The following is a 24,017-nucleotide window of genomic DNA, read 5'->3' as shown; positions in this document are numbered from 1 at the left end:
GGCACGGGCTTTTCTTTGTAGGTTGCTTTCTTATTACTAATTTAATCTCTTTACTTGTCCTCAGTTCAGTTCAGTTGCTTAGTCGTGTCCAACTCTTTGCGACCCCATGAATCGCAGCACGCCAGGCCTCCCTGTCCATCACCAACTTCCAGAGTTCACTCAGACTCAAGTCCATTGAGTCAGTGATGCCATCCAGCCATCTCATCCTCTGTCGTCCCCTTCTCCTCCTGCCCCCAATCCCCCCAAGCATCAGAGTCTTTTCCAATGAGTCAACTCTTCGCATGAGGTGGCCAAAGTACTGGAGTTTCAGCTTTAGCATCATTCCTTCCAAAGAACACCCAGGACTGATCTCCTTTAGGATGGACTGGTTGCATCTCCTTGCAGTCCAAGGGACTCTCAAGAGTCTTCTCTAACACCACAGTTCAAAAGCATCAATTCTTTGGCGGTCAGCTTTCTTCACAGTCCAACTCTCACATCCATACATGACTACTGGAAAAACCATAGCCTTGACTAGACGGACCTTTGTTGGCAAAGTAATGTCTCTGCTTTATTACTTGTCCTAAGTCTATTCAAAATGCCTATTTTTTCTTGAGTCAATTTTGGTAATTCCTGTCTTTCTAGGAGTTTGTGTATTTAAAAAAAATTATTTGTGTATGGCCTAACTGGTTCTTGATGCTGCGCGCACGGGCTTTCCTCAGTTGTGGTGAGTGGGGGCTACTCTCTAGTTGCGGTGCGGACTTCTCACTGCGGCGGCTTCTCTTGCTGTGAAGCACAGGCTCTTGCTGAGCAAGCTTCAGTAGGTGTGGCTCTCAGGCTTAGTTGCTCCACAACAAGTGGGATCTTCCTGGACCAGGACTGAACCCGTGTCCCCTACAGTAGAAACCTGGAATCTTAACCACTGGGCCACAAGCGAAGTTCCATTTGTCTATTTTATTGAAGGTTTCTAATTTATAGGCATATCTTCACTGTGTTCCTCTATAATCCATTCTGTACATATTTGCTAGTGATCTTTTAAAAAATGCAAAACTGATCATGACACATCCCTACATCCAGTTCTTTTATGGCTGACGTTTGCCCTAAGGATAAAGATCCATATCCTTAATAGTGCTTATAAGGTTCAGCACAGGCTGGCTTGTGTCACCTCTCTGGGGTCATTACCCTCACAGAGCAATGTTCTCACTTTGTTCCAGCCACAGGGAACTCTTTGCAGCTCTTGAACATACCAGATATTACAGGTGTTGTTTCCTCTGCCAGAGGTTTTCTTCTGTCAAGTTCTTGCTTCTTCACGGCCCATATTAAAATGTCACTTTTTCTGGAAAAGCTTTCCTGACTGCATCTCCTTTCTATGTATCCCCCAGATCCCCCTCCTGCTCCTATAGCATACACCACTGTATTTTAGTTTGTTTACAGGATCTGTCATCCCACAAGGGCATCTTTGTCTATATGTTGGTCCCTATCAGAGATAACGTTTTAATCCTTCCACCCTGGACCTGGAAATAGCCCTGCAATAGATCAGAAATGGAATTTCATCTAAGTAAATGCCATCTCCCCTAGCATGCATAGCCTCCCATTTACTCCAGTGAATTTCTTCTTCTTAAAGTCTCTCTTAGCACTCAAGTCTTTTTGGAGTACACCCCTCCCCCAACCTCCTGTATTTGTATATAATGTTATCAGCCGACACTTACTGAATACTACTTCCAAGGTTCAGTGCTGTGATCATATTCAGTGCTGACAACAGGGAGGTACCTATTACTAACTCCATTTTTCAGAGGAGAGAGCTGAAGCTCAGAGAGATTAAGTGAGTTGACCAAGGTCACACGGATAGTAAGTGATAAAACCAGGGCTTGGACATGGTCTATGTGATTCCACAAACTATGCTGTTAACCACAATGTCATGCTATGTTATGGCTTCTTTGATTTTATCTGATTCTCTGAAAAAATGTGAGAAGCAAGACGTCTTGTTTTTTAAGGAGCAGTGGGAGAGAAACCTGAGGCCAGCAGTGACAGATCAGAAGGGTGGGCAAACCTGAAGCCCACACAGCAGAGGGTAGTGATGTGGGCCTAGCTTTCAGGACAGGGAGCACCTCCCCAAACACCGAGAGACTCTGAAGAAGGCACAGGCATCCTGCTATGATTGACTGAAGCTGGAAATGACTTCTGCCTTCTTCCTTTGGGGCCCACAAGGTGGGCAGTACCAAGCCAGGGAAGGTTGCCTACAGACAAAAGTAATATGGGCGCACCAGACAGGCCAGACTCTGTCTGGTGCTCAGTCTGAACTGAGGCTGGGCTAGAGCCGATGCGGGGAGGGACTGTTTGGACACAGCAGAGAATCCTAGACTGGCAGCTGTTTAGGGAGACATATTGGTAGTATAGGCTGGAGAACAGGGAAGAGACTAGGGGAAAACTGGGCTTCTCATTATGATAGTGACGTGAGGGAGTGATTATGAAGTGAAAGTCACTCAGTCGTGTCTGACTCTTTGCAACCCCATGGACTATACAATCCATGGAATTCTCCAGGCCAGAACACTGGAGTGGGTAGCCTTTCCCTTCTCCAGAAGCTCTTCCCAATCCAGGGATTGAACCAGGGTCTCCTGCACTGCAGGCAGATTCTTTGCCAACTGAGCTATCAGGGAAGCCCGATGTGGGGGCAGTGTATGTGTAAAATGAGTCTTTCAGGACATCTCCCACCATGGAGAGCTTGAAATAATGACAGTATAACAAGGGAGAGCATTTCTTTTCTTGGAAAGTCCAGTTTCTCCCTCTTTGGTTTAAATTTTCCCTGGGGTTGACCAGCAGTAAAAGGTAGACATTGGATGGAGCTTCTTAGAGCATTTATTTTTCCTGATTATGAGGCTGGGAGTCGGGCGCAGCTGAAAACGGCACGTTAGTGGTGTGAGTGCTGGCTTGAATGGAGGGGTTGAAGCAGGGGTTTGAGTGGAGGGAGCAGAAGAGCGCAAACAGCTCTGGAGCAGCTGAGCCAGAAGGAAGGATGTGAGGGTAGCCATCAGTGATGCAGGAGGCACTGGGAGCAACTGCAAGGGATGAGGACCCACCCCACCCCTGAGCCCACCCCATCCCTGGATCCCCATTTTTATTCCTTAAGTTAAAAACCAATTCCTTGAGGCAGCTCAGGCGACAAGGATCAGCAGTCACAGGTTGGAGAGCCGAGTGTGCTCTGGCCAGCAGAGCCAGGATCTGGTTGGACAGTCGCTCAGGCCTCCTCAGCTGTAGCGTCAATGCCTGCATATGTGAAGTTCTCAAACAGCGACATGTTCACATAGGCCTGGGGAGCAGAGAAAGCTTTAGTGGGGGGCCAGGGATGGGGTATGCCTGCCCTGGAGGTCCTCGACTTCCATATGGTTGGGGTACTGGAAGAGACACTGATCCGTACTGGAGACTCAAGATGACCCCATGGCCAAGGGTGGTGCTCACCAGCCCAGAGCAGCAAGAATATCAGACCACAGCTGGGAAGCTCACATGAGAGACCCTTGACACAATGTTGGATAGGTGTTTTTTCATGCCCTTAGCTAATGAATTGATGGATAGTGCATTCATCCATTCATTTACTTATTCTTGTACTCATAAGGCTATTTCTGCTGATTTACCCATTTTTATGGTTGCTTGACTATTCCTTCATTCTTAAGATAGTTTAATAATTTCTATAACTACTTAGCTCAGTTGGTAAAGAATCTGCCTGCAATGCAGGAGACCCCACTTCAATTCCTGGGTCAGGAAGATCCCCTGGAGAAGGGATAAGCCACCCACTCCAGTATTCTTGGGCTTCCCTGGTGGCTCAGCTGGTAAAGAATCCACCTGCAATGTGGGAGACCTGGTTCGATCCCTGGGTTGGGAAGATCCCCTGGTGAAGGAAATGGCTACTCACTCCAGGATTCTAGCCTGGAGAATTCCATGGAATGTAGTCCTTGGGATTGCAAAAAGTAGGACATGACTGAGCAACTTTTGCTTTCATGGTTATTTGATTATTCCTTCATTCTTAAGATAGTTTAATAATTCCCAAAACTATTTAGTCATTGATATTTAAGAACTCTTTTCACATTACTCATTTTCATGTACTTCTTCACTTAGATTTATTTGATAATTCATTTACTTATATTATTATTATCATTTACTTATGATATTATTATATTAGATTTAGTTATTTAATTACACGTTTTTTTGTCATGTGGCTTATAGGATCTTAGTTCCCAGACGAGGGATCAAACCCGTGCCTCCTGTAGTGGAATCATGGAGTCCTAACCACTGGACCAGCAAGGAATTCAGGAATTCCCTTAATTAGTTTATTTGTATGATTATTATATCATTCATCCACTAATTCTATACATTCATTCATTCAGTTACTGTGTTACTCATCCATCCATCCATTTGGTGAGCTGACCATTCGTGCATTCCACCCTGGCTCTGTGCCAGGTGAGAAGAGGTGTCCATAAGATAAGATAAGAAAGGACTGATGACCCCAGCAGAGGAAAGCAGGGAGTCCTGGACATGGGATCTGGGACAGGGACTTGCTGCTGAAGCTAATCAGTGGTCTTGGAAGGCTTTAGAAAGGCCCAGTGTCCAACTTGGTGAGAGCTAGAAAGGGCATTACGCCCCAGGGCCCAGTTTAGCTGTGGTGCAGCTGTTGGTGGGGACAGGGCCATGGAGACTGCTGCCTTCTGGCTCCTATGGGCACTGTGAGGGGCAATCCTGTGAGCTCAGTGAGCCCAGCTCTCCCCACACCCCGGTGCTCTCCTCACCTTCCTGGCTTCCAGCATTCGGCCCAGCTGTAGCGCAATCTGGGCAAAGGGGGGTCGCTCGTATGGACGGTCCCGCCAGCACTGCCGCATCAGCTCGTACCTGCGGGTGGGGATCGATGAGATGAGGGTCAGGGCCTGCTGGGGTGACTGACAGGGGGCCCAGGGCTCGAGGCTGAGGGACTCACACTTCATCGTCACAGTTGCGAGGCTGTTCCATGCGGTAGCCCTGCGGCAGCTTCTCATATAGCTCGGCACACGTCATGCCGCAGTATGGGGTGCCCCCTGTGGGAGGGCAATGCTCTCTTAGCCCAGGGCCCAGGAGGAGAGGGGTGGGGGTCAGGGAAAGGTGGGGGCCCTCTGGGGAACAGGGCTCAGGGACTCACCAAGGCTCACGATCTCCCAGAGGAGGACCCCAAAAGACCAACTGAAATGAGGAGGATGCACTGAGTTACCTTCTAGGCCCTGGGGCCCAGCAGCTTAATGTCTACCTACCCCAAGTGTGCAGCCCCTCCCAGCCCCTACCTATGTCTACTTTGCAAGGGTCAGGCCTTGGCCAGGTGTGGTCTCTGCTACTGAAATTCCTTCACAGCCTCCCAGGCTCAACATAATCACAGCTAACATTTTTACTGTGTACTTGCTGTGGGCCAGGCACTCATCATTTAATGTATATGTTAATTCATCTACCCCTCACACCAACCCTATGATATAGGCACTATTATTATCCCCACTTTACAGAGACACTGAGGCACTGAGAGGTTAGCTAGCTCACCAAGGTCACACACTTAGCAAGTGGCAGAGCTGGGATTCAAACTCAGGCAGTCTGGTTCCAAAGCCCTTGCTCTTAGCTGCCTCTTATATTATAACAGCAGCTGAGCAGATGAGAGGTGGCTGAGGCCAGGGTAGGAGTTCTAGTCGGGGGAGGCATTTCAAGGGACCTGGGGCAGAAGTAGGAAGTAGGGGAGTAGTGGTTAGAGGGGTGTTGGTGTGGTAGATAGTGAGCTGGGCAGGCCAGGCCAAAGAGCTTGGGGAAGGGCCAGGACCAGGGCTGGAGTGCTGGGCAGGCCAGGTTGAAGAGAGGGGCAGAGGTGTGCCAGGATGGCTGTCTGGAGGAGGGAGCACAGAAGCGGCCTCTGGGGGTCATGCTCTGGTTAGGTTCTCCAGTGGGGATGACCTGCCCCTCAGAGAGGAAGGTCAGAGCATTCTTTTGAGTGGTCTCTCCATTTACCCAGGCGTTATCCGCCAGCAGCCCCATACCTCTCCAAGGCATCCTCCAGTGTCTTAGTCAAACACAGCCCTAAACCATTCCTACTCCAATGCTACCCTGAAATACCTTCCAAGATGAAGCTTCCTTCCAGCTACTTTCCCCGCCGCCCAACCCCGCCTTCCCATTAAGATGCTGGGCATGACCAAGGCATGCTTAAGACACATCTGTCACATCTGTGTCATACCTGGAATATACCCTAGGGGCAGCCAAGTCATGCCTTGGACAACCTGACACATCTCTGAGGTGTGTCCAGGTCACACCTACATGCATCCTTAGAGGACCAAACCCTCCTGCTTGTCTGCACTCCCACACTCACACATCACTCTTGGTGGTGTAGACGCTGTAGTTCAGAGACTCAATGGCCATCCAGCGCACCGGGAGACGCCCCTGGGAGGGAGTGGGTTTGAGGGGTTGGGTAAGGAGAAAGGGCTGTTCAGCAGGTTTTGGGAGGCAGGGCGAGACACCGGCCCTGAAGGGGAGGATTGAAGGAGACTTACCATAGTCTTCTTTACATAAACCTCCTCCCCCCGAGAAAGGCCAAAATCTGCAATCTTGGAGGCCAGGTTCTCTCCGACCAGCACGTTTCGGGCAGCCAAGTCCCTGTGGATGAACTGCAGGCATGGTTAGAAGTCAGGGACGATGGAGGATGATGGAGCCTGGGACTCCAGGGCCAGGGAGGGGGTCCACCTCATGGCTGGCTTCCTGGGTCCTCTGGGCCTTTAGTAGCCCTTTACTCTTCTGCCCACCTACCCCAGGCCTCAACCTGAGGTAGGTTGAGACTCAGAGACTCAGAGCGACTCAGAGACTCGTGCCTGGGAAAAACCACAGTGGGGACTGTCATCCCTTCCTACTTGTGATCTGGGCCATGGCCAAGTTCAGGCTGTATCCTTCTCCTGGGACAACGGTTGACTTTCCCCCAGTGACCACACTGCATCTTCTCCTCTTTGAATGCTCCCTGACCCCGTCTCTCCCTGACCTCTCCCTGACCCCTGCTCCACTGATGAGAGTGGAAAGGCCCTTCTCTTGCCCAAAGCGATCTCTCCCTTGAGTTCCAGATCCTCCTCACTGGGCCCTCCACCTTCCTCAGAGACCTTGCTCTATCATCCCTCCCTCTGCCCTGGCCCCCTGCCCTCTACTTTCAAAGATACTCAATACATTAACAACTTCAAAATGCCTCCCTTAGTCTCACATCCCTTCCTCCAACTGTCCCCTCCCTCCTTTCATTCAAGCGGGGTGTCCTTGGACTTGGGCTCAGGCTTCCCGTCTGTTCCACCCTTCTCCTGGTGAGTCTCACCCACTCCCTGGCCACCAGCACCCCTATTTATGAAGTGACAGCTTCCAGACTGTTGTCCCTGGTCCAGGCCTCCCTCCTTGGTTCTAGGCTGACAGTTGCAAAATGCTAAGCCACATCCCCAAACACAGACCTGCTTTGGGGGTGGTCTCACCCACTCACCCAGGCCAGCAACTTGGGGTCACATCCTCTCTATCCTCAATTCCATATTCAATTAGAGCCTGCTGATTTGATGTTCTGAAGTGCTTGATGGTCTCCCCTCATCCCGCTAGCCCACCTTCCCCAAAGACACACACACACACACACACACACACACACCTGCTTCTCACTCAGGTACTGCATGCCATTGGCAGCATCACTGGCAAAACGCAGCAGCTGCCGGGAGCTGAGGGTGGAGGCTGTTCCGTGTTCCCGGGCAAAAGCTGGGTCAGTTTCCAGGACCCGGCTTTTGCGCAGAAAATCCAGCAGATTCCCATAGGGGGCATATTCAATGGCGATATACAAGTAACCTGGGAGGTGAGGAATACAGGGTGGTGATTTATACTCAGACAACCTGGGATGGCAGCAGGCACCTTACGGTACTAGATAGAGAACCTGGCGCATGAAGGAGAACCAACAGTGATGTTTTGGTGTCCTGAAGCTTCCTATAAGCTACTAGAGGTCTTGGCTGATGATGAGGGTTTGGAAGAAGGGGTAGGTGATGAGTTGGGGACTCACCTCGGTTCTCACAGGCCCCCAAGAGGTTGATGATGTTCGGATGATGCCCCAATTTGCACAGAACTTCCAGTTCTCCCGCAAAGTCACGATGGTCATTTTCAGAGGCATACTCTGTGTAAAGAATCCAATATCACTTTTGCCGGAAATAATCCTGGAGAAAGGGTGTGGGCTGTTGAGGGCTGGGGTCAGTTGCTGGTGGAAGCTAGGTGGGGCCTAGGGTTGAGGAAGAAAGGAGAGGGTCAGGGCTGGGGCAGGGGTTGCTCTCAGCGGACCTTTCAGCATCTTGATAGCGGCGTTCATCTTGAGTCCATCCTTCTTGATCATGGCCCGGATGACCTGGCCAAAGTTACCCTCTCCAATGAGATCCTCAAAGGTGATGTCCTCCCACTCCAGCACTGGGTAATTTAGGGGCTCGGGCTGAGGTTTTGGCCGCCGGGTCAGTGTCAAGGTGCCTGAGCTGAACTGCAGGATGGTCTCCTCGCCCTTCACAGGATGGGACAAGTAGGCAGACAGTCCACACAAGAGACAGGGGCAGGCAGACAAAACAGTGATCAGACAAACAAACAGAGACCCAGACAGAGGGCACCCTGGTGGCCAGCCAGGCATGGACAGACACAGGACACATACTGAGACAGAATCATATGAGATGGAGCCACAGGTGGGCCAGTGGGTAGACAGATGTCCAGAGAGAAATGCAGAGACCACAGGCTGGAGATCTAGTGTGTGGGCTCTGAAGGAACAAGGAGTAGGTAAAATTGCTGGAAGCCATGGCATGAGTCAACGGAAGGTTGATACTCCTAACCCTAAAACCAAGAGGCACTGGAGTGAGCTGTGGTGCGAGCAACGAGCGTCCCCTTATTCTTCCAATCCCCCAACCAGGCTGTGCTGTCACCAGGGAGGTTCTGGAGTGGATTCTGGCCTTGGGCAGTGGATCGGGGTGTGTTTAGTGAGTACCTACTCCATGCTGAGCCTAGAGCAGCGGGCAGCCAGTGGAGTGGTTTTCTTCTCCATAGCAGAGAAGCAGAGATGACCCCTGTCCACCCACTTGGCAGCTCCCATAGCTCTCAAACCACCCAGGACCTGAAGACAGAAAGAACATAACACAGAAGACCATCCATTTGCCCTAGCCAAGTAGGCCCTGGGCCACCTGGGCAGGGCTGAGAGCAGGGAAAGGAAATAGCTGAGCGGGACCATGGGCACCGCCAATATGAGAATACAAAGAATGGTTAAGATAGACCTGTTGGGGTGTGGGTCCCCATATGAGCCGCAGCCCAGCTTGATGGGAGAGATCTGAGGACACAGGTCACACGGATTCACATGAAACGTAGACAACTGAAAGCGCACACCTGCACGCACACACGCGTGTTCTAGTGGAGGCCAGTAGGCAGGGCATCCATGAGAGGTACATGTGGACATGTGCTCGTACAGGAGAACAAGCAGAGGGACACATATGTCAGGGATACAGGTGCATGCTGATGGGGGCATTCACAGATGGGCACACGCACGCCCAGCACACGCGTTCATGCACACAGATACCCGCACATAGGCGCCTGGGGCAGGGGAATGTCTTGATATATGTTAGGATGCTACATCCATTTAAGACTACTTTCCTGCTCCTTCCCTTCACATGCATACCCCTGACCCTCCCCCACCACAGCCAGGCCGCTTTTTGCACACACTGACCTCAGAGGGAGGCCAACGCAGCCTGGAACAAAGAAGCCGATTGAATCTCTGAAGGGAGTATTTTAGAGGCATGGTAGAGACAACAGCCTTGGACACTAGGCTTTCTATCACAAGGATCAGCCCTTGAGAGAGAAGAGGGTTTTTTTTTTTTTGAAATGCCAAAACTTCTTTGTAAATACCGAGTCCAGGCACAGAGGACCAGGGCAGAGTTCGGATCATAAGTGACAACAGTGGGGAAGATTCCAGAGGAGAGAGAGGTGGAGGAGGGTGACAGATGGGGTGATGCTGGGGTCCCTGAAGGGGAGTTAGCACCCTCCCCCAGTCCTTACCCCCTCAGTGGGGTCCTGGTGCTCAGGTTTACAGGGAAGACAAGAGTAGGGAGGCCTGTGCTTCTCGCAAGGAGTGACAGGTGAGGCTGCAGGCTCGGCTCAACTCGAGAGCAGTAGAAACAGTTGTAGGAGGAGCTGCAGCAATGGGTCTGAGGGCTGCAGAATACGCTGCCCTCTGCAGGATCAGGGAAGGCCCTTGGAGTTCTTAAGTCCAAGGAGGCCCTGGGATTTGCAAAGATGGAGATTGGGATGAGGAACTCATAGTGCAAATGCCCTTCTGGCCCAAAGGAGGTCACAGAAGGGCTGAGGACATGAGCCACAGATGCATGCAGGACGGCCTGGCCAGAGAGAGGTCCTCATGGAGCCCAGGCATTCTCCATGTTCTCATCAGGCTTCCCAAGCATCCATCACCCCTCATGGGAAGGGGGAGAACCCCGAATTGACCCTGGTGCAATATGGACATAACTGAATGATTCTGAACTGGGAATACTAAATATTTCATCACTAATATACCTGGGCTCATGAGCTGCATTCAATTCTGTAGAAATGGATAAAATTACAGATTGTGCCCTTGTATGCTTTTGAGTATAGTCTTACACCTAAACATCCATGCGTGCACACATACACACTCACAGTGAACAAATACTTGTGTGTATACAGGGACACATATATACGCAGGGTCTGCACACATATGCCTGGTGGCGGGTACAGGTGACTGACCGATCCTGACTGGTAGGTGAAGGTGCGTCTGCGATGCAGGCAGCTTTTGCGGATGCACGCCAAGGTGAGAAGGGCAGCCAGGATGGTGAGGCAGGTGGCAGACACAGAGCCCACCACAGCCAGGACCAGCTGTTGATCCAGGCCCTCTTCAGCTGCATGGATCTCTTGGACTGGGCCCTCAATCTGCAGCCCTGGACACCAGAAGAGGGGCAAATCACAGAGATGCCTGGGTCAGGGAACCTGGAGGCCACCACGGGGTCACACAGAGGTGGAGGTCAGAGATCCCAGTACCAGGGAGGGAGCGGGGATGTCAGGCCTAGGACCAGCAGGTTGCTGGAATGTCATGAGTTTCCCAGCACTCGGACAATGGGTCATAAGAAGGGAAGGGTCGGACTCCCCTGGTGATCCAGTGGTTAAGAATCCGCCTGCCAATGCAGGGGACAGGGGTTCGATCCCTGGTTCTGGAAGATTCCACATACCTCGGGGCAACAAAGCCTGTGTGCTACAACTACTGAGCCTGCACATCAGAGCCCTCGAACCACAACTTCTAAAGCCTGCGCTCCACAACAAGAGAGAGAAGCCACTGCAATAAGAAGCCTGAGCACGGCAACTAGAGAGTCATCCCCCTCACCACAACTAGAGGAAGCCTGCACACAGCAAAGACGACCCAGTGCAGCCAAAAATAAACAAATTAATTTAAAAAAAAGAAAGAAGAAGAGCCACATCAAAGAAAAACGGAAAAAATGAAAGAAGGGAAGGGTCAGGGCCCTCACTGCCAGGTGTCATATCACTCTCTGGGAGGGGCCTAGGAGGCCCTGGAGCCAAGGCAGGGGATCACGTGCCAGGGAGAGCACCTGAGACCGACCCCGCGGCCCGGGCAGCCCCTCATCTCACCATTGCCCAAGGTGGACTGTTCTACCACGTTGCTCCAGTCGCCAGGGCCCTGGACACTGGCCCGCACGCGGAAGAGGTAGCGCGTGCTGGCGTTAAGGCCGCGGACGATGGTGCTCGTCTCCTCGGGCCTGTCCACGTCCATCCACAGCGGGTCTCCGGAGCCCCCTGCCACCTGCACCTCCACGATGTACTTGGATATAGGCCCGGCTGCAGCCTCGGGGCGCTGCCACATCAGCTGGATCTCAGAGTCTGAAAGGGCCTGGGCATGGAGGTGTCGGGGGGCTGGGGGCCCTGGGGAGATTGGGGTGGGAAGGTGGGGCTCAGATGGGACCAGGCTGTGTGACTGTGGGGTCAGACAGATCCGCTCTAGCTGTGCCCGCAGCTCTACCGACCCCAAAATGGGAGATCTGCTGCCGACTTCTGTTTCTTCCTGGGCTGTATATTCCTCTCGCTGTGGCCTCCTTCACCAACGAGCTTCTGCTTCCCCTTACATCCCAAGTCTTCCTCACAGTATCCCCATGTCCCCCAGGCCCCATGTCCTCCTCACGCCCCACCCCCTCCCTTGACCTCCCTGGGCTTGCCTCTGTCCTAGTCACTCCTGGAGGTCCTGGCATCCTGGATCCTCCCGTGTCCTGTCCTCCCTGTGCTCCTGTCTGCCTGACATCCAGATCCTCCCTGCGCCCATTTCCACGTGCTGTGGTCTCTGCCTGTCCATCCAGGCTCCTGTAACCTCCCATGTCCTTTCGGGCCCCGTGTGTTCCCTGCATGCTCTGCCCTCCCTCGTCACGAGCCCGCCACCCCCTCCCAAGCGTACCGCTGGGGGGCAGAAGCACACGCGCTGCGGGCGAGGCCGGGCCCAGGAGGGTGCAGTGGTAGAGCCGCACGTCCAGCTGGTAGTAGGTGCCAGGCGTGAGTCCGGTCAGGAGGGCGGTGCGGGCCTGGGGGGACGAGACGTTCTCCCGCCGCTCCTGTCCCCGGGCCCCGTCCCACAGGCGCAGCAGGAAACCATCGCCCACCAGCGGCCCCGGCACGGGGGGTAAGGACCAGCTCACTCGCAACCGGTCGGGGCCCTCCACATGCCAGCCCTCCAGCCACGGCTTCAACAAGGGCTCTGGGGCCAGAGGTAGAGGTCAGAACTGTCTGGTAGGTCCTGGGGCCCGGACGGGATGCTGAACCCCCAGGGACAACCTCCAGTGGGAAAGGCAGGGACCCCCGGGGCTGACAAGCTGAGACAACCCCAGAGCGCACGGGACAGTGACCCCTGGGGGACAGAAAGGGGTGACTCTGGGCCTCTCACCAGGACAGTCTGTGGTCATGAGGGTGGGAGGCCCCCAGGCCCCCTCCCCCCCTTCCCCGGGCCGGCTCAGCTGCACACGGACACTGTATCCCGTCTTCGGCCTCAGGTTCATTAACGTCACGTTCTCACTGGGGTCCACTGGGGGCAGGGTGCACAGCACGCAGCATTCAGTCCCAACTCCGTCCAGAAGCCTCTGCTCTCCCTCAGCCCCTCTCTTCTCCGCACACTCCCCACTCCCTTCCATTCCTCCGACCCCCTCATTGTCCGGCACCCCATCCTGCCCCTAGCTCTTGCCCCCTCACCCACGATGGTAGACCAGGCCATGGTGCTGTCCTGGGGCCTGTAGTGCAGGCGAACGGAGGCGATGGGTCCGTCCCCAGAGAAGGAGACCAGCGGGGAGACCACGAGCTGGCGGCTCTGCTTGGCCAGAAGCCTCGGGGCAGTCAGGGGCACTGGTGGCACTGCCAGGAGACTTAGGGTAAGGCGTGGCCCACACAGCCCACCCAGCCCTCAGACACAGAGGCAGACTCTGTGCTCTGGGCATTAAAGATAACTCTGGGTCTCAGGTTGGGCCTGGGGACTCCCCTGGGCTGGGGAGAGACCAGGTGCAACAGATGATCAAAGTGGCCAGGGCCTAGGGAGGACAATTCAGGGCATAGGGACTCGGAAACAAGGAGATGAGGGTGTCCCAGAAGATGTTAAGTGAGGAAGTGACATGGCCAGACAGGGGTTTGGGGGAGGGCACTCCACCATACAATGTGCGGGAGGACAAAGAAGGCTAAAGCCCAAGGCAGTGTCACCCTGCTCTCTGCCCCTCCCCCATCATTCATCACTCTCTTAATTAAAAAAAAAGTAGCAGGTGATGAAGCACCTGCTCAACCCAGATGCTTCACGTGCATGGCCTCCAATTCTGACAACTGCCTTCAGGCAGGGCTCATCATCCCTATCTTAAGAATGAAGAAACTGAGGCTCAGAGACATGGAATGACCTGCTTAAGGACATGCAGCCAGGGTTTAAACAAAGTCTGTCTGACCAGGCCATCTAAAATCAGCCCATCTTATCCCAAACAGCTTTTGTGCTCCTGCTTAGCTTCCTCACCCCATGGTCACTGTCTTTCCTGCCTTAGCTCTTCTGTCCAGATTATTGCATTAATGTCTCAACTGGTTCCCTGGCCTCGTCCAAACATTTCCCAGATGGATTTTCTAAGGAAAATGGATATATGTATGGATGACTGCAAGCATGGATAAATGGAGGGATGGGGGAAGGGAGGAGGGTCAAGGAGGATGCAGGGGTGTGGTAGAAGGGGTGGGAAAGAACAATGTTGCCAGGCAGGAACACACATGTACAGAAGAAGTGCTGGCCTGGAGGGAGAGGAAGGTCCAGTTTGGATCCTATGGAGCCCCTGGGCCTGCGGCTCACGCAGAGGATTAGGTGACCTGGAGTGGGGCCCCTGAGTCGTGCACCGGGTGACTTCCCCACTGACTTCAGAACCAGACCCCCATTACACAGAGGTCTGGAACCCAGGAGAGGGGTCCAGGCTGCAGATCGTTATCTGGGAGTTGCCAGGGAACGGCTGAAATCTTAGGAATAGGTGACATTATAACTACTAATAGCAATAAATGTCAATATACATTGACCACATACCCTGCGTCAGGCACTGTGCCAAATGCTTAAACGCATCATCTAATTTAATCTTCACAGCAATCCTATCAAGGGAGTGCTGATATCCTCATTTTACAGAGAGAGAAACAAGCTATGAGGGGCAAGGTAACTCGCTTAGATGATGGAGCTAGAATTTGTAGTGAAGATTCAAAGCCAAGTGGCCTGGGGAGAGTGAGAAGAGGAAGGCTGGAGGTGGGACCCTGGGGTGGTGGAGGGGGCGACAGAGAAGTAGAGATAGGATGGGAAGCAGAGTCGTACAATGAGAAAGAGGGAGAGGGACAAGAGATCTGGGCTCATGTCAGGGGAGGTGGTGGCGGGGTCAGGAGCACAGGGAAAGAGGACCAGGGGGCGGGAGGGGGTGTGAACGTCTGATGCTTATGATGCTGCAGAAGGTGGGGGACACCTAGATGGGGGTGGGGGTGCTCGGCTCTCAGCAGTCCTGGGCACTGGCAGCTGCCTCCTTATTCACCAGGAAGCACTTCTGGGAAATGAAACAGGTCCACAGCCCCAGGCACTCCCCTGTTGTAGCACTGGGTGCCCGGTGGTGTGACTTGGGGCTGGAGGGAACACAGCATCGCAGAAGTGGAAAGAAAGGCACCGTGTGTCTGCGGGGCGGGGGAGATAGAAAGGAAGCATTGCCCGGGGCAAGGCTGGAGAGTGCCCCATTTCTGGGGCATGGGTTCCCTTTTCAGGGGGGACTGAGCTACGCTCCAGCCTGGAGAGTGCCCGGTCCAGGCCTCAGGCTGACCACAAGCCCTCTTCTCTGCCTGGTGCTGGGCTGTGACCTTACATGCTCTTGCCCTTCCTGCTCCTATCTGAGCAGCCTTGGCTAGCACCCACTCTGTCTGCCATCTATCCTCCATGGACCCGGGACATCACTGACCTTTGACATTGATCCTGAAGCGTCGACTATCCTGGCCACCAGACGTGGACACGCGGCATTCCCAGAGTCCACTGTCCCCAAGAGCCAAGCGGGGCACCTCAAACTCGGCTGTGGTTCTATCTGGCTCCACAATGGCCTTGGTGGACTGAGAGAGGCAGGGGAGAGGGGCAGGCCTCAGAGAAAGTGTGCCATGTGGCAGAGGTTTGTGTGTTTGTCCAAGTTGACAAGGGGACAGAGACTGGGAGGTGGTCCCTCAACAATCAGCCTGACCCAATTTGAGCTGTGATCAGGCCAGTGGGCAGAGCCTGCAGAAAGCCCCGAGGGGTGGAGAAGCCTGAGGGTGGGCAGAGGCCCCGGACCGCCAGAGGCCCTGGGGTCATGGGGCTCACCAGGAGCACCGTGCCATCCGGCTTGCGGAGCTCCATGCTGCCCCGGACTGGGAAGGGGTTCCCCGCTGCGGCACAGTTGATCCGGGGCATTGTGTCTAAGTTGAACTCCAGTTCTGAGACCATGTCCAAGATCTGGGGGATCCGGTCTGGGGAAAGAGGGGACACTCATCCTGGAGGCCCTGTAAGGGCAGACACACAACTGCCACAGAGCCCCCTGCCTCCACCCCCCTGCCCCCTGAGTCTTTCATCTTAGAGGAGGCACCACCAGCATCCCAGTCATGCAGGCCTGCAAGCTAGGAAAGTCTGGGCAACACCTCCAGGCCCTCGTGCCCACCTCTACAGGCCCCCGAATCTGCCTCTTGTGCCCTCCGCCTCCTCAGACCCTCCCACACCGAGACCAGACCCCTCGCCAGCCTCACCGCCAGAACCCTGGTTCAGTCCTCTATCATTTCTGGGCCCCGTGACAGATCCTCTGGGCTCTCCTGCTCCCGCTCCCTCCCCAGCAGCTGGGGTCCTCTCTCAAACCCACAGCTGACAGCAGTTCTGATGGACCTCTTCAACCCTTCCCTGCAGGGCTAGCATATTCAGCGCAAACCCTACAGCCTGTCATTCAAACGCCCCGAGAGCTGACCTCTTCTGAACACTTCCAGAGCCTCTCCTCATGCCACTGTCCTGGTATTAAAGCTTGAGTCCTCAATCCCCCGGCCTTTGCCCTGCTCTCTCCCTAGCCATCTTTCTCCCGTCCTTCATACCCCATCTGAGATCACACCTCTTTCCAGAAGCCCTTCCTGAATCTCTTGGCTTGGTCAGGGTCCCCTTGGGGCTCCCACCCACCCTGGGCTGCTGCCCATCCCCAGGGGGAGGAGGGGCTTTGAGCCAGGGGGATGCATCTGGTGAAGCTGACCTGTTCCTCAGAGCCACCCCCCGTGCTCATACCTGACTTCTCACAGTGCATCCCATGCCACCCGGAGGGACAGACACAGCCGCTGAAGCGGTCACAAGTACCACCATTCTGACACTGGCACTGGAGGTGGCAGTCAGCTCCAAAACGACCTGGGGCGCAGGCTGGGCACAGAGGGGGTATAGTTAGAGGGGCACAGGTCTGGGGGCAACAAGGGCACAGCTGGGGCCTGGGGAATGCCAGGCTTGGTGGAGAGGGCACTGGTCAAGTGAGCAGGGGACGGTGGAGGGCTTGGTGTGTGAAGCAGGGCCAGAAGGAAGAGTTGGGGCCAGGCTTGCAGCCAGCTGTCTGGTCAGAGACTACAGAGGGTGGGTTAGTCCGTACCTTCCTGGCACTGGCTTCCTCTCCATCCAGATCCACAAGAACAGCCATAGGGGTCTGGGAGGCAGAAGGTGAGGCCCCGGCAGCCTGATGTGCCTGGGCACTGCTCCTGGCAGCTCTGCCCAAAACGGCCTTCTCTGCAGGCTAGAAAGAGGGCATGTGGGTATAGAAGCCTCTGTTGGGTCTCAGCGTTCAAGACCTACTGGAACATCCTCACCCTCCAAGTCCATCCTCGTGGTTTGCGAGTCTTCTCCCAGCCAGGCATCCTCTCCTGCCCAGGTCCTGGTGCCCCCTCCTCCTTACCCTGCTCACAGCGGGTCCCAGTGAATCCAGGGGGGCACACACACTCGCCGTCCTGGTCATGGCAGACACCTCCATGCAGGCAGCCTGGGCATTCCTTGGTACAGTCTTGTCCCCAGCGCCCTGCCTCACAGCCTGCAGGAATGTACTCTCAGCAGCTGACCCTAACCCACTGGACCACTGCCTCTGAGGACTGGGGCGGCCCTGGGGGCTCAGGGGGATCCACAGGAAGTATGCACAGGGGTCCCAACCTCCCATATCACCCACCACCTCTGCCCTCTGCTCCTGACCCCGCACGATGAGTCGAAAGAAGGCACTGCCCAGTGGGCTGGCTTCCAGGTATGTGGCACTGTAGATGCCGCTCGACGATGGCTGCACGTTTGGGAGCTGCAGCAAGAACTGCCCGTCCTGGACCTCGTGCCGGTCCAGGGTGTAGAAATAGGATCCTGCGGGCATACACGGGATAGGGGCCTCAGCATCACACAAGAGCTGGTGTCCCCTCCCTCTGCCCACCTTATCCCGAGTCACATTAGTGTGGGTCAGGCAGAGTGAACAGACCGGGGGAAGGCACCAGCGAGTGTCTGGACCTGAACCAGGAATGTGGGAGGCAGCGTCTTTTCCATGTTCCACCAACCACTCAGTAAATCACCAAGCCCTGTTCAGTCCACGTCCTCCTTGTCTCCTACAGCTGCCAGCTTCTCTCCACACTCACTGCCACTACCCTGCTCCCAGCCTCCCACAGCCTTCCAAGCTGTCTCTCTGCCTCCAGTCCCCCTGCTTCCTGTCTGTCCTCCACTCAGGGTGACCAGTGAGATTTTCCTCCAATAGACCCCACCATAGCTCCCTTGCTTAAGCTCTTCAATAGTTCTTTACTGCTCCAGGGACAGCATCGGACTCCTCAACACATCAGTTTCACCAGTCTGGCTACAGTGCAGCCCTTTAGCCCCACACCTCTTCACATCTTGACTTCTAGCATTCCTGAACTGCTCTATCTCTTCCAGAAACAATGTGGTGTCTCACAGCTTCCTGCCTTTGCTCTTATCAATCCTCCTGGAATGCTTCTCCCCTCTTCTTTGTGCAGTTAATTCCCAGGAGCCTCTACCTCCAGGATCTGTGAACCCTAATATTAGGGTTCTCGTCTCTGCACCCCTCTCCACTTCCTCTTTGCTCAGGATGGAAGAGAGATTCTAGAGAACACAGGTCTACCTGACTCCACGTCTCTTATTAGTTCAGGGACCCTGGAGCTCAAGAGGCAAAACCTTTGGCACAAGAGTCCAGGGATACAAGAGGCAGCCAAAGGGCTGTGGGTGTGAAAGCTGAAGCAGGAATCTTTGGGGCCATACAGAAAACTGGCTTCCTCCTCTGCGGTGGCCAGAGGAGCTGACAGGGCCAGGTGGGGGCAGGCCCGGACTAAGATCCCCAGGCCTGCCCTGGCCCCTGCTCCCGTCTGGACAGCTCTCTGGAAGAGGCCAAATATCCCTTGCCTGTGCTGAGGCTTTGTTACCCCTTCTTTTCAGCAGGGGGGGTTTCTGCTCCCTGCCAGACCTGCTGTGATAGTACTTGCTAACTTCTGGGAGAGCCCAACTGGGAGGGGTTAACACAGCTAACTGGGGGGTGACAGGGAAGGAGGCAGCTGCCCATGAGGCCGCTGGTCCTCCAGGCACAGTAGGGGGACATCTCACAGCCAGAGACGAGTTGGATGCAGGCGCTTCCCATGCATCTGGTGCAGGAGAAAGGATACGCCCGGGGAGGCTGGCCAGAGCGGGTAACAGGTGTATGGAGTCATGGCTGTGTCAGGGGTCAGCACTAGGAGCTTCGAGGGCCATGGAGGTGCTGGGGTGTCAGAAATAAGGGTTTACCTGCCCACCCAGTTCAGACCCCTCCCCCCTTACCGTTGCTCTTCCAGATCACATCTGTCTGTTTCTCCTTGCGCACTCGCGCGGAAAGTACAGCCGTGTCGCCCTTGTTCACTGTGTGTGTGACCTTGTCCGGGAGCAGGTGGGCTGCGAGGCGAATGGAGGGCGGGGTCAGGGGTCAAGGGCAGCCCCTCCTCCCCTCCCCCACCCCCACCCTCACCGGCGGCCGGACTCACCCCCGGGGCTGTTGTGCACATAGAGGACGCGCGTGCGCCGCGTCCCCGCGCCGCCCACGCAGGAGAAGACGCCCACCAGGTCGGAGGGCTGCGAGAAGCCGCGCACGGTCACTCGGCTCGAGCCGTTGCGGGCGATGTGCGGGGGCTGCCAGGGCCGCGGCGTGCGCACGATGCGGTCGTCCTTCTCCAGCAGCAGTGGGGGCCCCCAGGCGTCCGAGCCCCTGCCCGCCCCCGCCTCCCCGGACACGCAGGTCAGGAAGAAGCGCTGGGGCTCGGTCAGACGCAGGTCGGCCAGCAGCGTCAGGTCCACCGCCGCCCCTGGGCCGGGACACCGGGCTCCGATCTGGCAGGGTCCCGGCCCTCCCCCTGCCCCGCCCTCCACCTCTCGCCCCTCTCCTCGCAGCCTCTCCCCTCTCCTTCCCTCCCCCCCAGGCACTGCACTTCATCAGGCACGTCCATCCGCCTCCCTTCCTGTCTCTATCCCCTTCCCGGTGCACCGGCCCCTTTCCCTCGAGTCTCTTCATCCTAACAGAACAAAAACAAAAACAAAGCCCCTTCCCTAGCTTCCCCATCCCCTCCTTTCTCCAGCCAGATGGCTTCCCTTTACAGCCCAGCCTTCGGAAAGAAAGAATGATCTATGCGCCCCATCACCGTTTCCTCACTCTATTCCTGGCAGTGCCCTTTCCTGACCTGTCTCTACAGCTGCTCCGCAAAGGGGAGCCGCTCTCCCCGCCCCCCTCCACTCTGCCCCCCGCAACACCAGATTGCCGGCTAGGAGAGTGCTAAAGATCAGAAGTGTCTTGGAGGGACCCCTCTGGTTGCTCTGGTCCCCAGGTCGCTCCGGAATCTGGACCGGTTTGCTGTGCTGGGATTGAAGGCGGGAGAGGCTGCATTCTGCAGCCAGGTGGTTATGGGGCAGAAGGGAAGAGAGCTCTGGTCCCAGCAAAAGGCCAGAAGCAGGGAGGGCAGGCCCTAGGGCCCACTTGGGGCTGAAACATGCAGGGACACCAGGTGGGCCTTGACCTTTGCCTTTTACAGAGCTTCCTCTGGACACATCTATCAAATGCATGAAACTGTAGAGAGCACAGAGAAGGGACAGCTGACCTAGCAGGGGGGAGATAGGGGCTGGAGCGGTGCCTCCTGGAAGATACAGCTTGAGGGTCTTAAAGCTGAGCAGGATACAGGGTGGGGATTGAGGATGAGGACAGGGAGAGGTCATTGGTGGGAAGGACCTTCTAGGCAGAGGACAACGCCTTGTTGCATGCTGTTGCTTCAGTCGTGTCCGACTCTTTGCGACCCCTGGACTGTAGCCCGCCAGGCTCCTCTGTCCTTGGAGATTCTCCAGCAAGAACACTGTCCTTGCCAAGTGGTTAGTTGGTTTAGATGCTGCTTTGCTTGTCAATGGATATTCTTTGAAAGCTTGCCACAAGTAAGCGAACTGACTGTCCTGTGCTGAGCACCTGTTTTCCTTTGGATCCTCACACTCTGCAGAAGTTGGTGTCTTTCCAGAGGAGGGTCATAAAAATTGTTCTCCAGGCTTCCTCTAGCAAGCTCATCCTCTCTCCAGGCTTTCACCATCACTTCTGAGTCAATAACCCTGGGCAGGCCTCTTGGCTCTCCCCAGACTTGCTCCTCTCTGGACTTCCTGCCTCAGTAGACTGCAAAACCCACCTGAGATACAAACTTCCGAGACATTTCATACTGCTGCTATCATAATGAATGTCTATCGGAGATCAGTTATATGCCACATCCTTTACTTATGTTCTCTTGTTTTATCATCCCAGCTCTCCTGGGAGGTGGGTATTATTACCCCAGTTTTATAGCTGGAAAATTAAGGCTCAGAGAAATAACTTACCCAAGGGCATACAATTAGTAACTGGCAGAGCCCGGTTGTCTGACTCTAAAGTCCACACTTTGAAGCACTATCCTGACTGCCCCAATTAGTCACAAAATAATTCTGTTTCCTCAGAACCTCTATAGACTTCATCCCCACCCTCAAGTCTCCCTTGCTAACCCTCATCCTTGCTTCCATGGACCATCCTGATAGCCACACTCTTCCCTCAGCTTGTCCTCCAAACTGACCCATCCAAGACCTTGTGACTCTCTGGCCTACACCTTCCATGGCTCCCTATTGCCCTTCAGGATGCAGAGCTTGCTGTAGAGCCCCCTTGCTGTTCCCACTGCCCCTCCTGCTGTGCGTTCCCTCCCGAATCCCTCACTCCCCTGTACTTCCATGCCTCTGAGACTTGTGTCTATTGTTCTGATTGCCCTGGAATGAAGACTACTCCTCTGAGTGAAGTCTGTCCTGATCCCTTTTCATCTCCTACCCTGAAGTAGAGTAGGCTGACTCTTCAGTGCTCCTCTGTGTCTGTTCCGTGCTCACCCAGTGTCCCGGGTCTCCCACTAGACTGCAAGCCTCTCAAGGTGGACTTTGTGTTCTAATCCTCTTTGGGCAGCACGCTGAAGGAATTGGCTACCACATATTCAGAAACTCTTAGCAAGTGCTCTTTGTAAATTACCTCATTGAAACCCAATTACAGCCATAGGAGGTCAGCGTCATTCAATCTGTTGTACAGCTCTAGAAGCGCTCTGCCTCTTAAAGCTCTTGGAATATTGTTGGTACTCGATAAATGTTTGTCAAATGAATAACTGAATTGAGTCCCACACACTGACCGTATGAGCACCCCTGAAAACTTCAGGGGGCCCGGAGACTCTGCTGCTCCCCAGTGATGTTCAAATCCAACACAGTCTGTGGCTGCTTCCCTCCCCCAGTCCCTAGCTTCTGCCTGGGTTTTCCAGGCCCCAATCCCACTTTCTAGTGAATCAGGGTGTGGAGGAAAGAGATAGCAATGATGCTAGGGTTTTCGGGGGCAGGGGTAGTCAAGACCCTGGGCAGGGAGGTTCAGGGGAGACTTACCAACATGAGAAGCCAGGAAGAAGATGGGGAGTAGCAAAGGGGGCTCCAGCCAGACCATGCTCCGGAGGCTGACTGCGCCAGCCAGCACAAGCGGGGCCCGGGGCCACTCACTGGGTCTGGTTGCTCAGCCTGTGCAGTCGGTGTGTTGGTGTTTGGGAGGAAGAGGAAATGAGTTAGCTTGGGTGGGAGGGGTAGCTGGGGAGAGGGGTGGGGAGGACTTATCCTGCTTCTGGGCCTCTAGGCCCCCCTAGTCTGGGGATGGGTGTGGCCTGGAAGGTCCTGGAGTGGGGTCACTTAGGGTGGGGGAAGGGTTGTGGTAAGGACGGACCTGGGGACTGTTGGGCCGTTTCCCTTCCCCTCCTCTCCCCGTGGTCCTCAGTCCTGCCAGCGGGCAGGAGGCAGGAGACAGGAAAGGGAGGAAGTCGGTGGCTTCCTCCTATTGAGAAGGGATGGGGAGGATATTGTTCTGGGGTCTCTCCTCCCCCAGCACAAACACACGATTCCTTATGTTTGCACCCCAGGACACAGTTACATGGGTGTTCTAGAGAGCAGTTCATGCATGTAACACAAGGATCCGGAATGTACACAAAGGAACAAAACAACACTCTCAGGATAAAAGCCCTTTGTTTCAATCTTGTGTTATTCTCTCAGTTTACAGGTAGCAAAATTGAGGCCTGAGCCTGCAGGGCCTGAGGGCTCTCTGAGGTTAGGGTGAGGCTGGGACCTGAGCTTCTGACTTAGCCATTCCTCAGGGCTCATGCTAAGCCAACCCACAGAGTGCACAGGGGGTGAATATCCTGCATTTACAATCCTTGGCTTAAGCCACTAACAGAGGCTTCAGCACACTGTCTGACTGATGTCATTATCCTTGGACACTGGGGCAGCAGAAGCCCCGCCCAGAGAGTGCCTGTAGCCTGACAGCAGCCTGGAGGCAGTCCTAGCCCTTGACAAAGGCTCTGAAGTCCCATGGATCTGCTGTGCCCCTCATCTCTCCCTGCTCTGGTGCCAGCTCTCCACTGGCAGTTGCCAGAGCAGAACATCATCCACAGGCATAGAATGCCTGCCAGGCTGGGGGTGGGGTCTGTCCTGGAGCCATTGGATGGCTGGGTGCACGTGTGAAATCTGTGACTCCTCTGGCCTCGAATGGAGTGGTTGGGGTGGGGTGAGACCTGGTGCTAGGTTAGGGGACTGGTTTGGAAGTCCATACCCTCCCTCTGGGGCTGGGACATCAACCTTCCCTTTGGGGCTGGGACATCTTCCAGAATCTGTTACCAGGTGAAAGCTGGACTCCCTTTTGGACCCACAAGGCTCTAATTCACTGTCTGGGGGAAGCTGGGCCTCTGCAGTCTAGCTGAGCTGGTTTAGGCATGGGACTCTTCTGAAAATCCCTGAAAACTCCCAAGAGAGACGTTGACTCCTGGTGTAGTTTGAAAAATGGATCAGGGAAGACCCCCCACCCCACCCCCACCATGTTGGCCCCCAGATTCCTCATTCCTAGGTATGAGGCTGGGAAGGGCTTTTTGTGGATAAGACACTAGTGGGA

At 54.8% G+C, this 24,017-nt stretch overlaps 1 protein-coding gene across 1 annotated transcript; it reads right to left on the bottom strand.

The window, feature by feature from the left end:
• Positions 1 to 2,814: 2,814 nt before the first annotated feature.
• On the bottom strand, positions 2,815 to 22,592 carry TIE1 (tyrosine kinase with immunoglobulin like and EGF like domains 1). Its single transcript, XM_086383454.1, has 23 exons — positions 22,475 to 22,592; positions 19,558 to 19,875; positions 19,358 to 19,468; positions 17,756 to 17,911; positions 17,469 to 17,600; positions 17,169 to 17,309; positions 16,820 to 16,948; positions 15,884 to 16,029; positions 15,495 to 15,639; positions 13,252 to 13,410; positions 12,950 to 13,087; positions 12,467 to 12,763; positions 11,653 to 11,943; positions 10,759 to 10,949; positions 8,299 to 8,509; positions 8,027 to 8,137; positions 7,628 to 7,818; positions 6,516 to 6,629; positions 6,335 to 6,405; positions 5,138 to 5,178; positions 4,940 to 5,036; positions 4,755 to 4,854; positions 2,815 to 3,283 (listed from the first exon to the last, which is right to left on the bottom strand). Exons 1-23 carry the CDS (start codon positions 22,530 to 22,532, stop codon positions 3,212 to 3,214), a joined length of 3,420 nt encoding a protein of 1,139 aa, XP_086239580.1. The 5' UTR covers positions 22,533 to 22,592; the 3' UTR covers positions 2,815 to 3,211.
• Positions 22,593 to 24,017: the final 1,425 nt, after the last annotated feature.

Source organism: Bos grunniens, chromosome 3, assembly GCF_055505025.1.
Source record: "Bos grunniens cultivar Pamir isolate PY7600 chromosome 3, Bosgru_T2T1.0, whole genome shotgun sequence".
NCBI classification, from domain to species: domain Eukaryota; kingdom Metazoa; phylum Chordata; class Mammalia; order Artiodactyla; family Bovidae; genus Bos; species Bos grunniens.
Note: the sequence above shows the minus strand (reverse complement) of the source record. Positions and strands in the feature narration are given on the sequence as shown.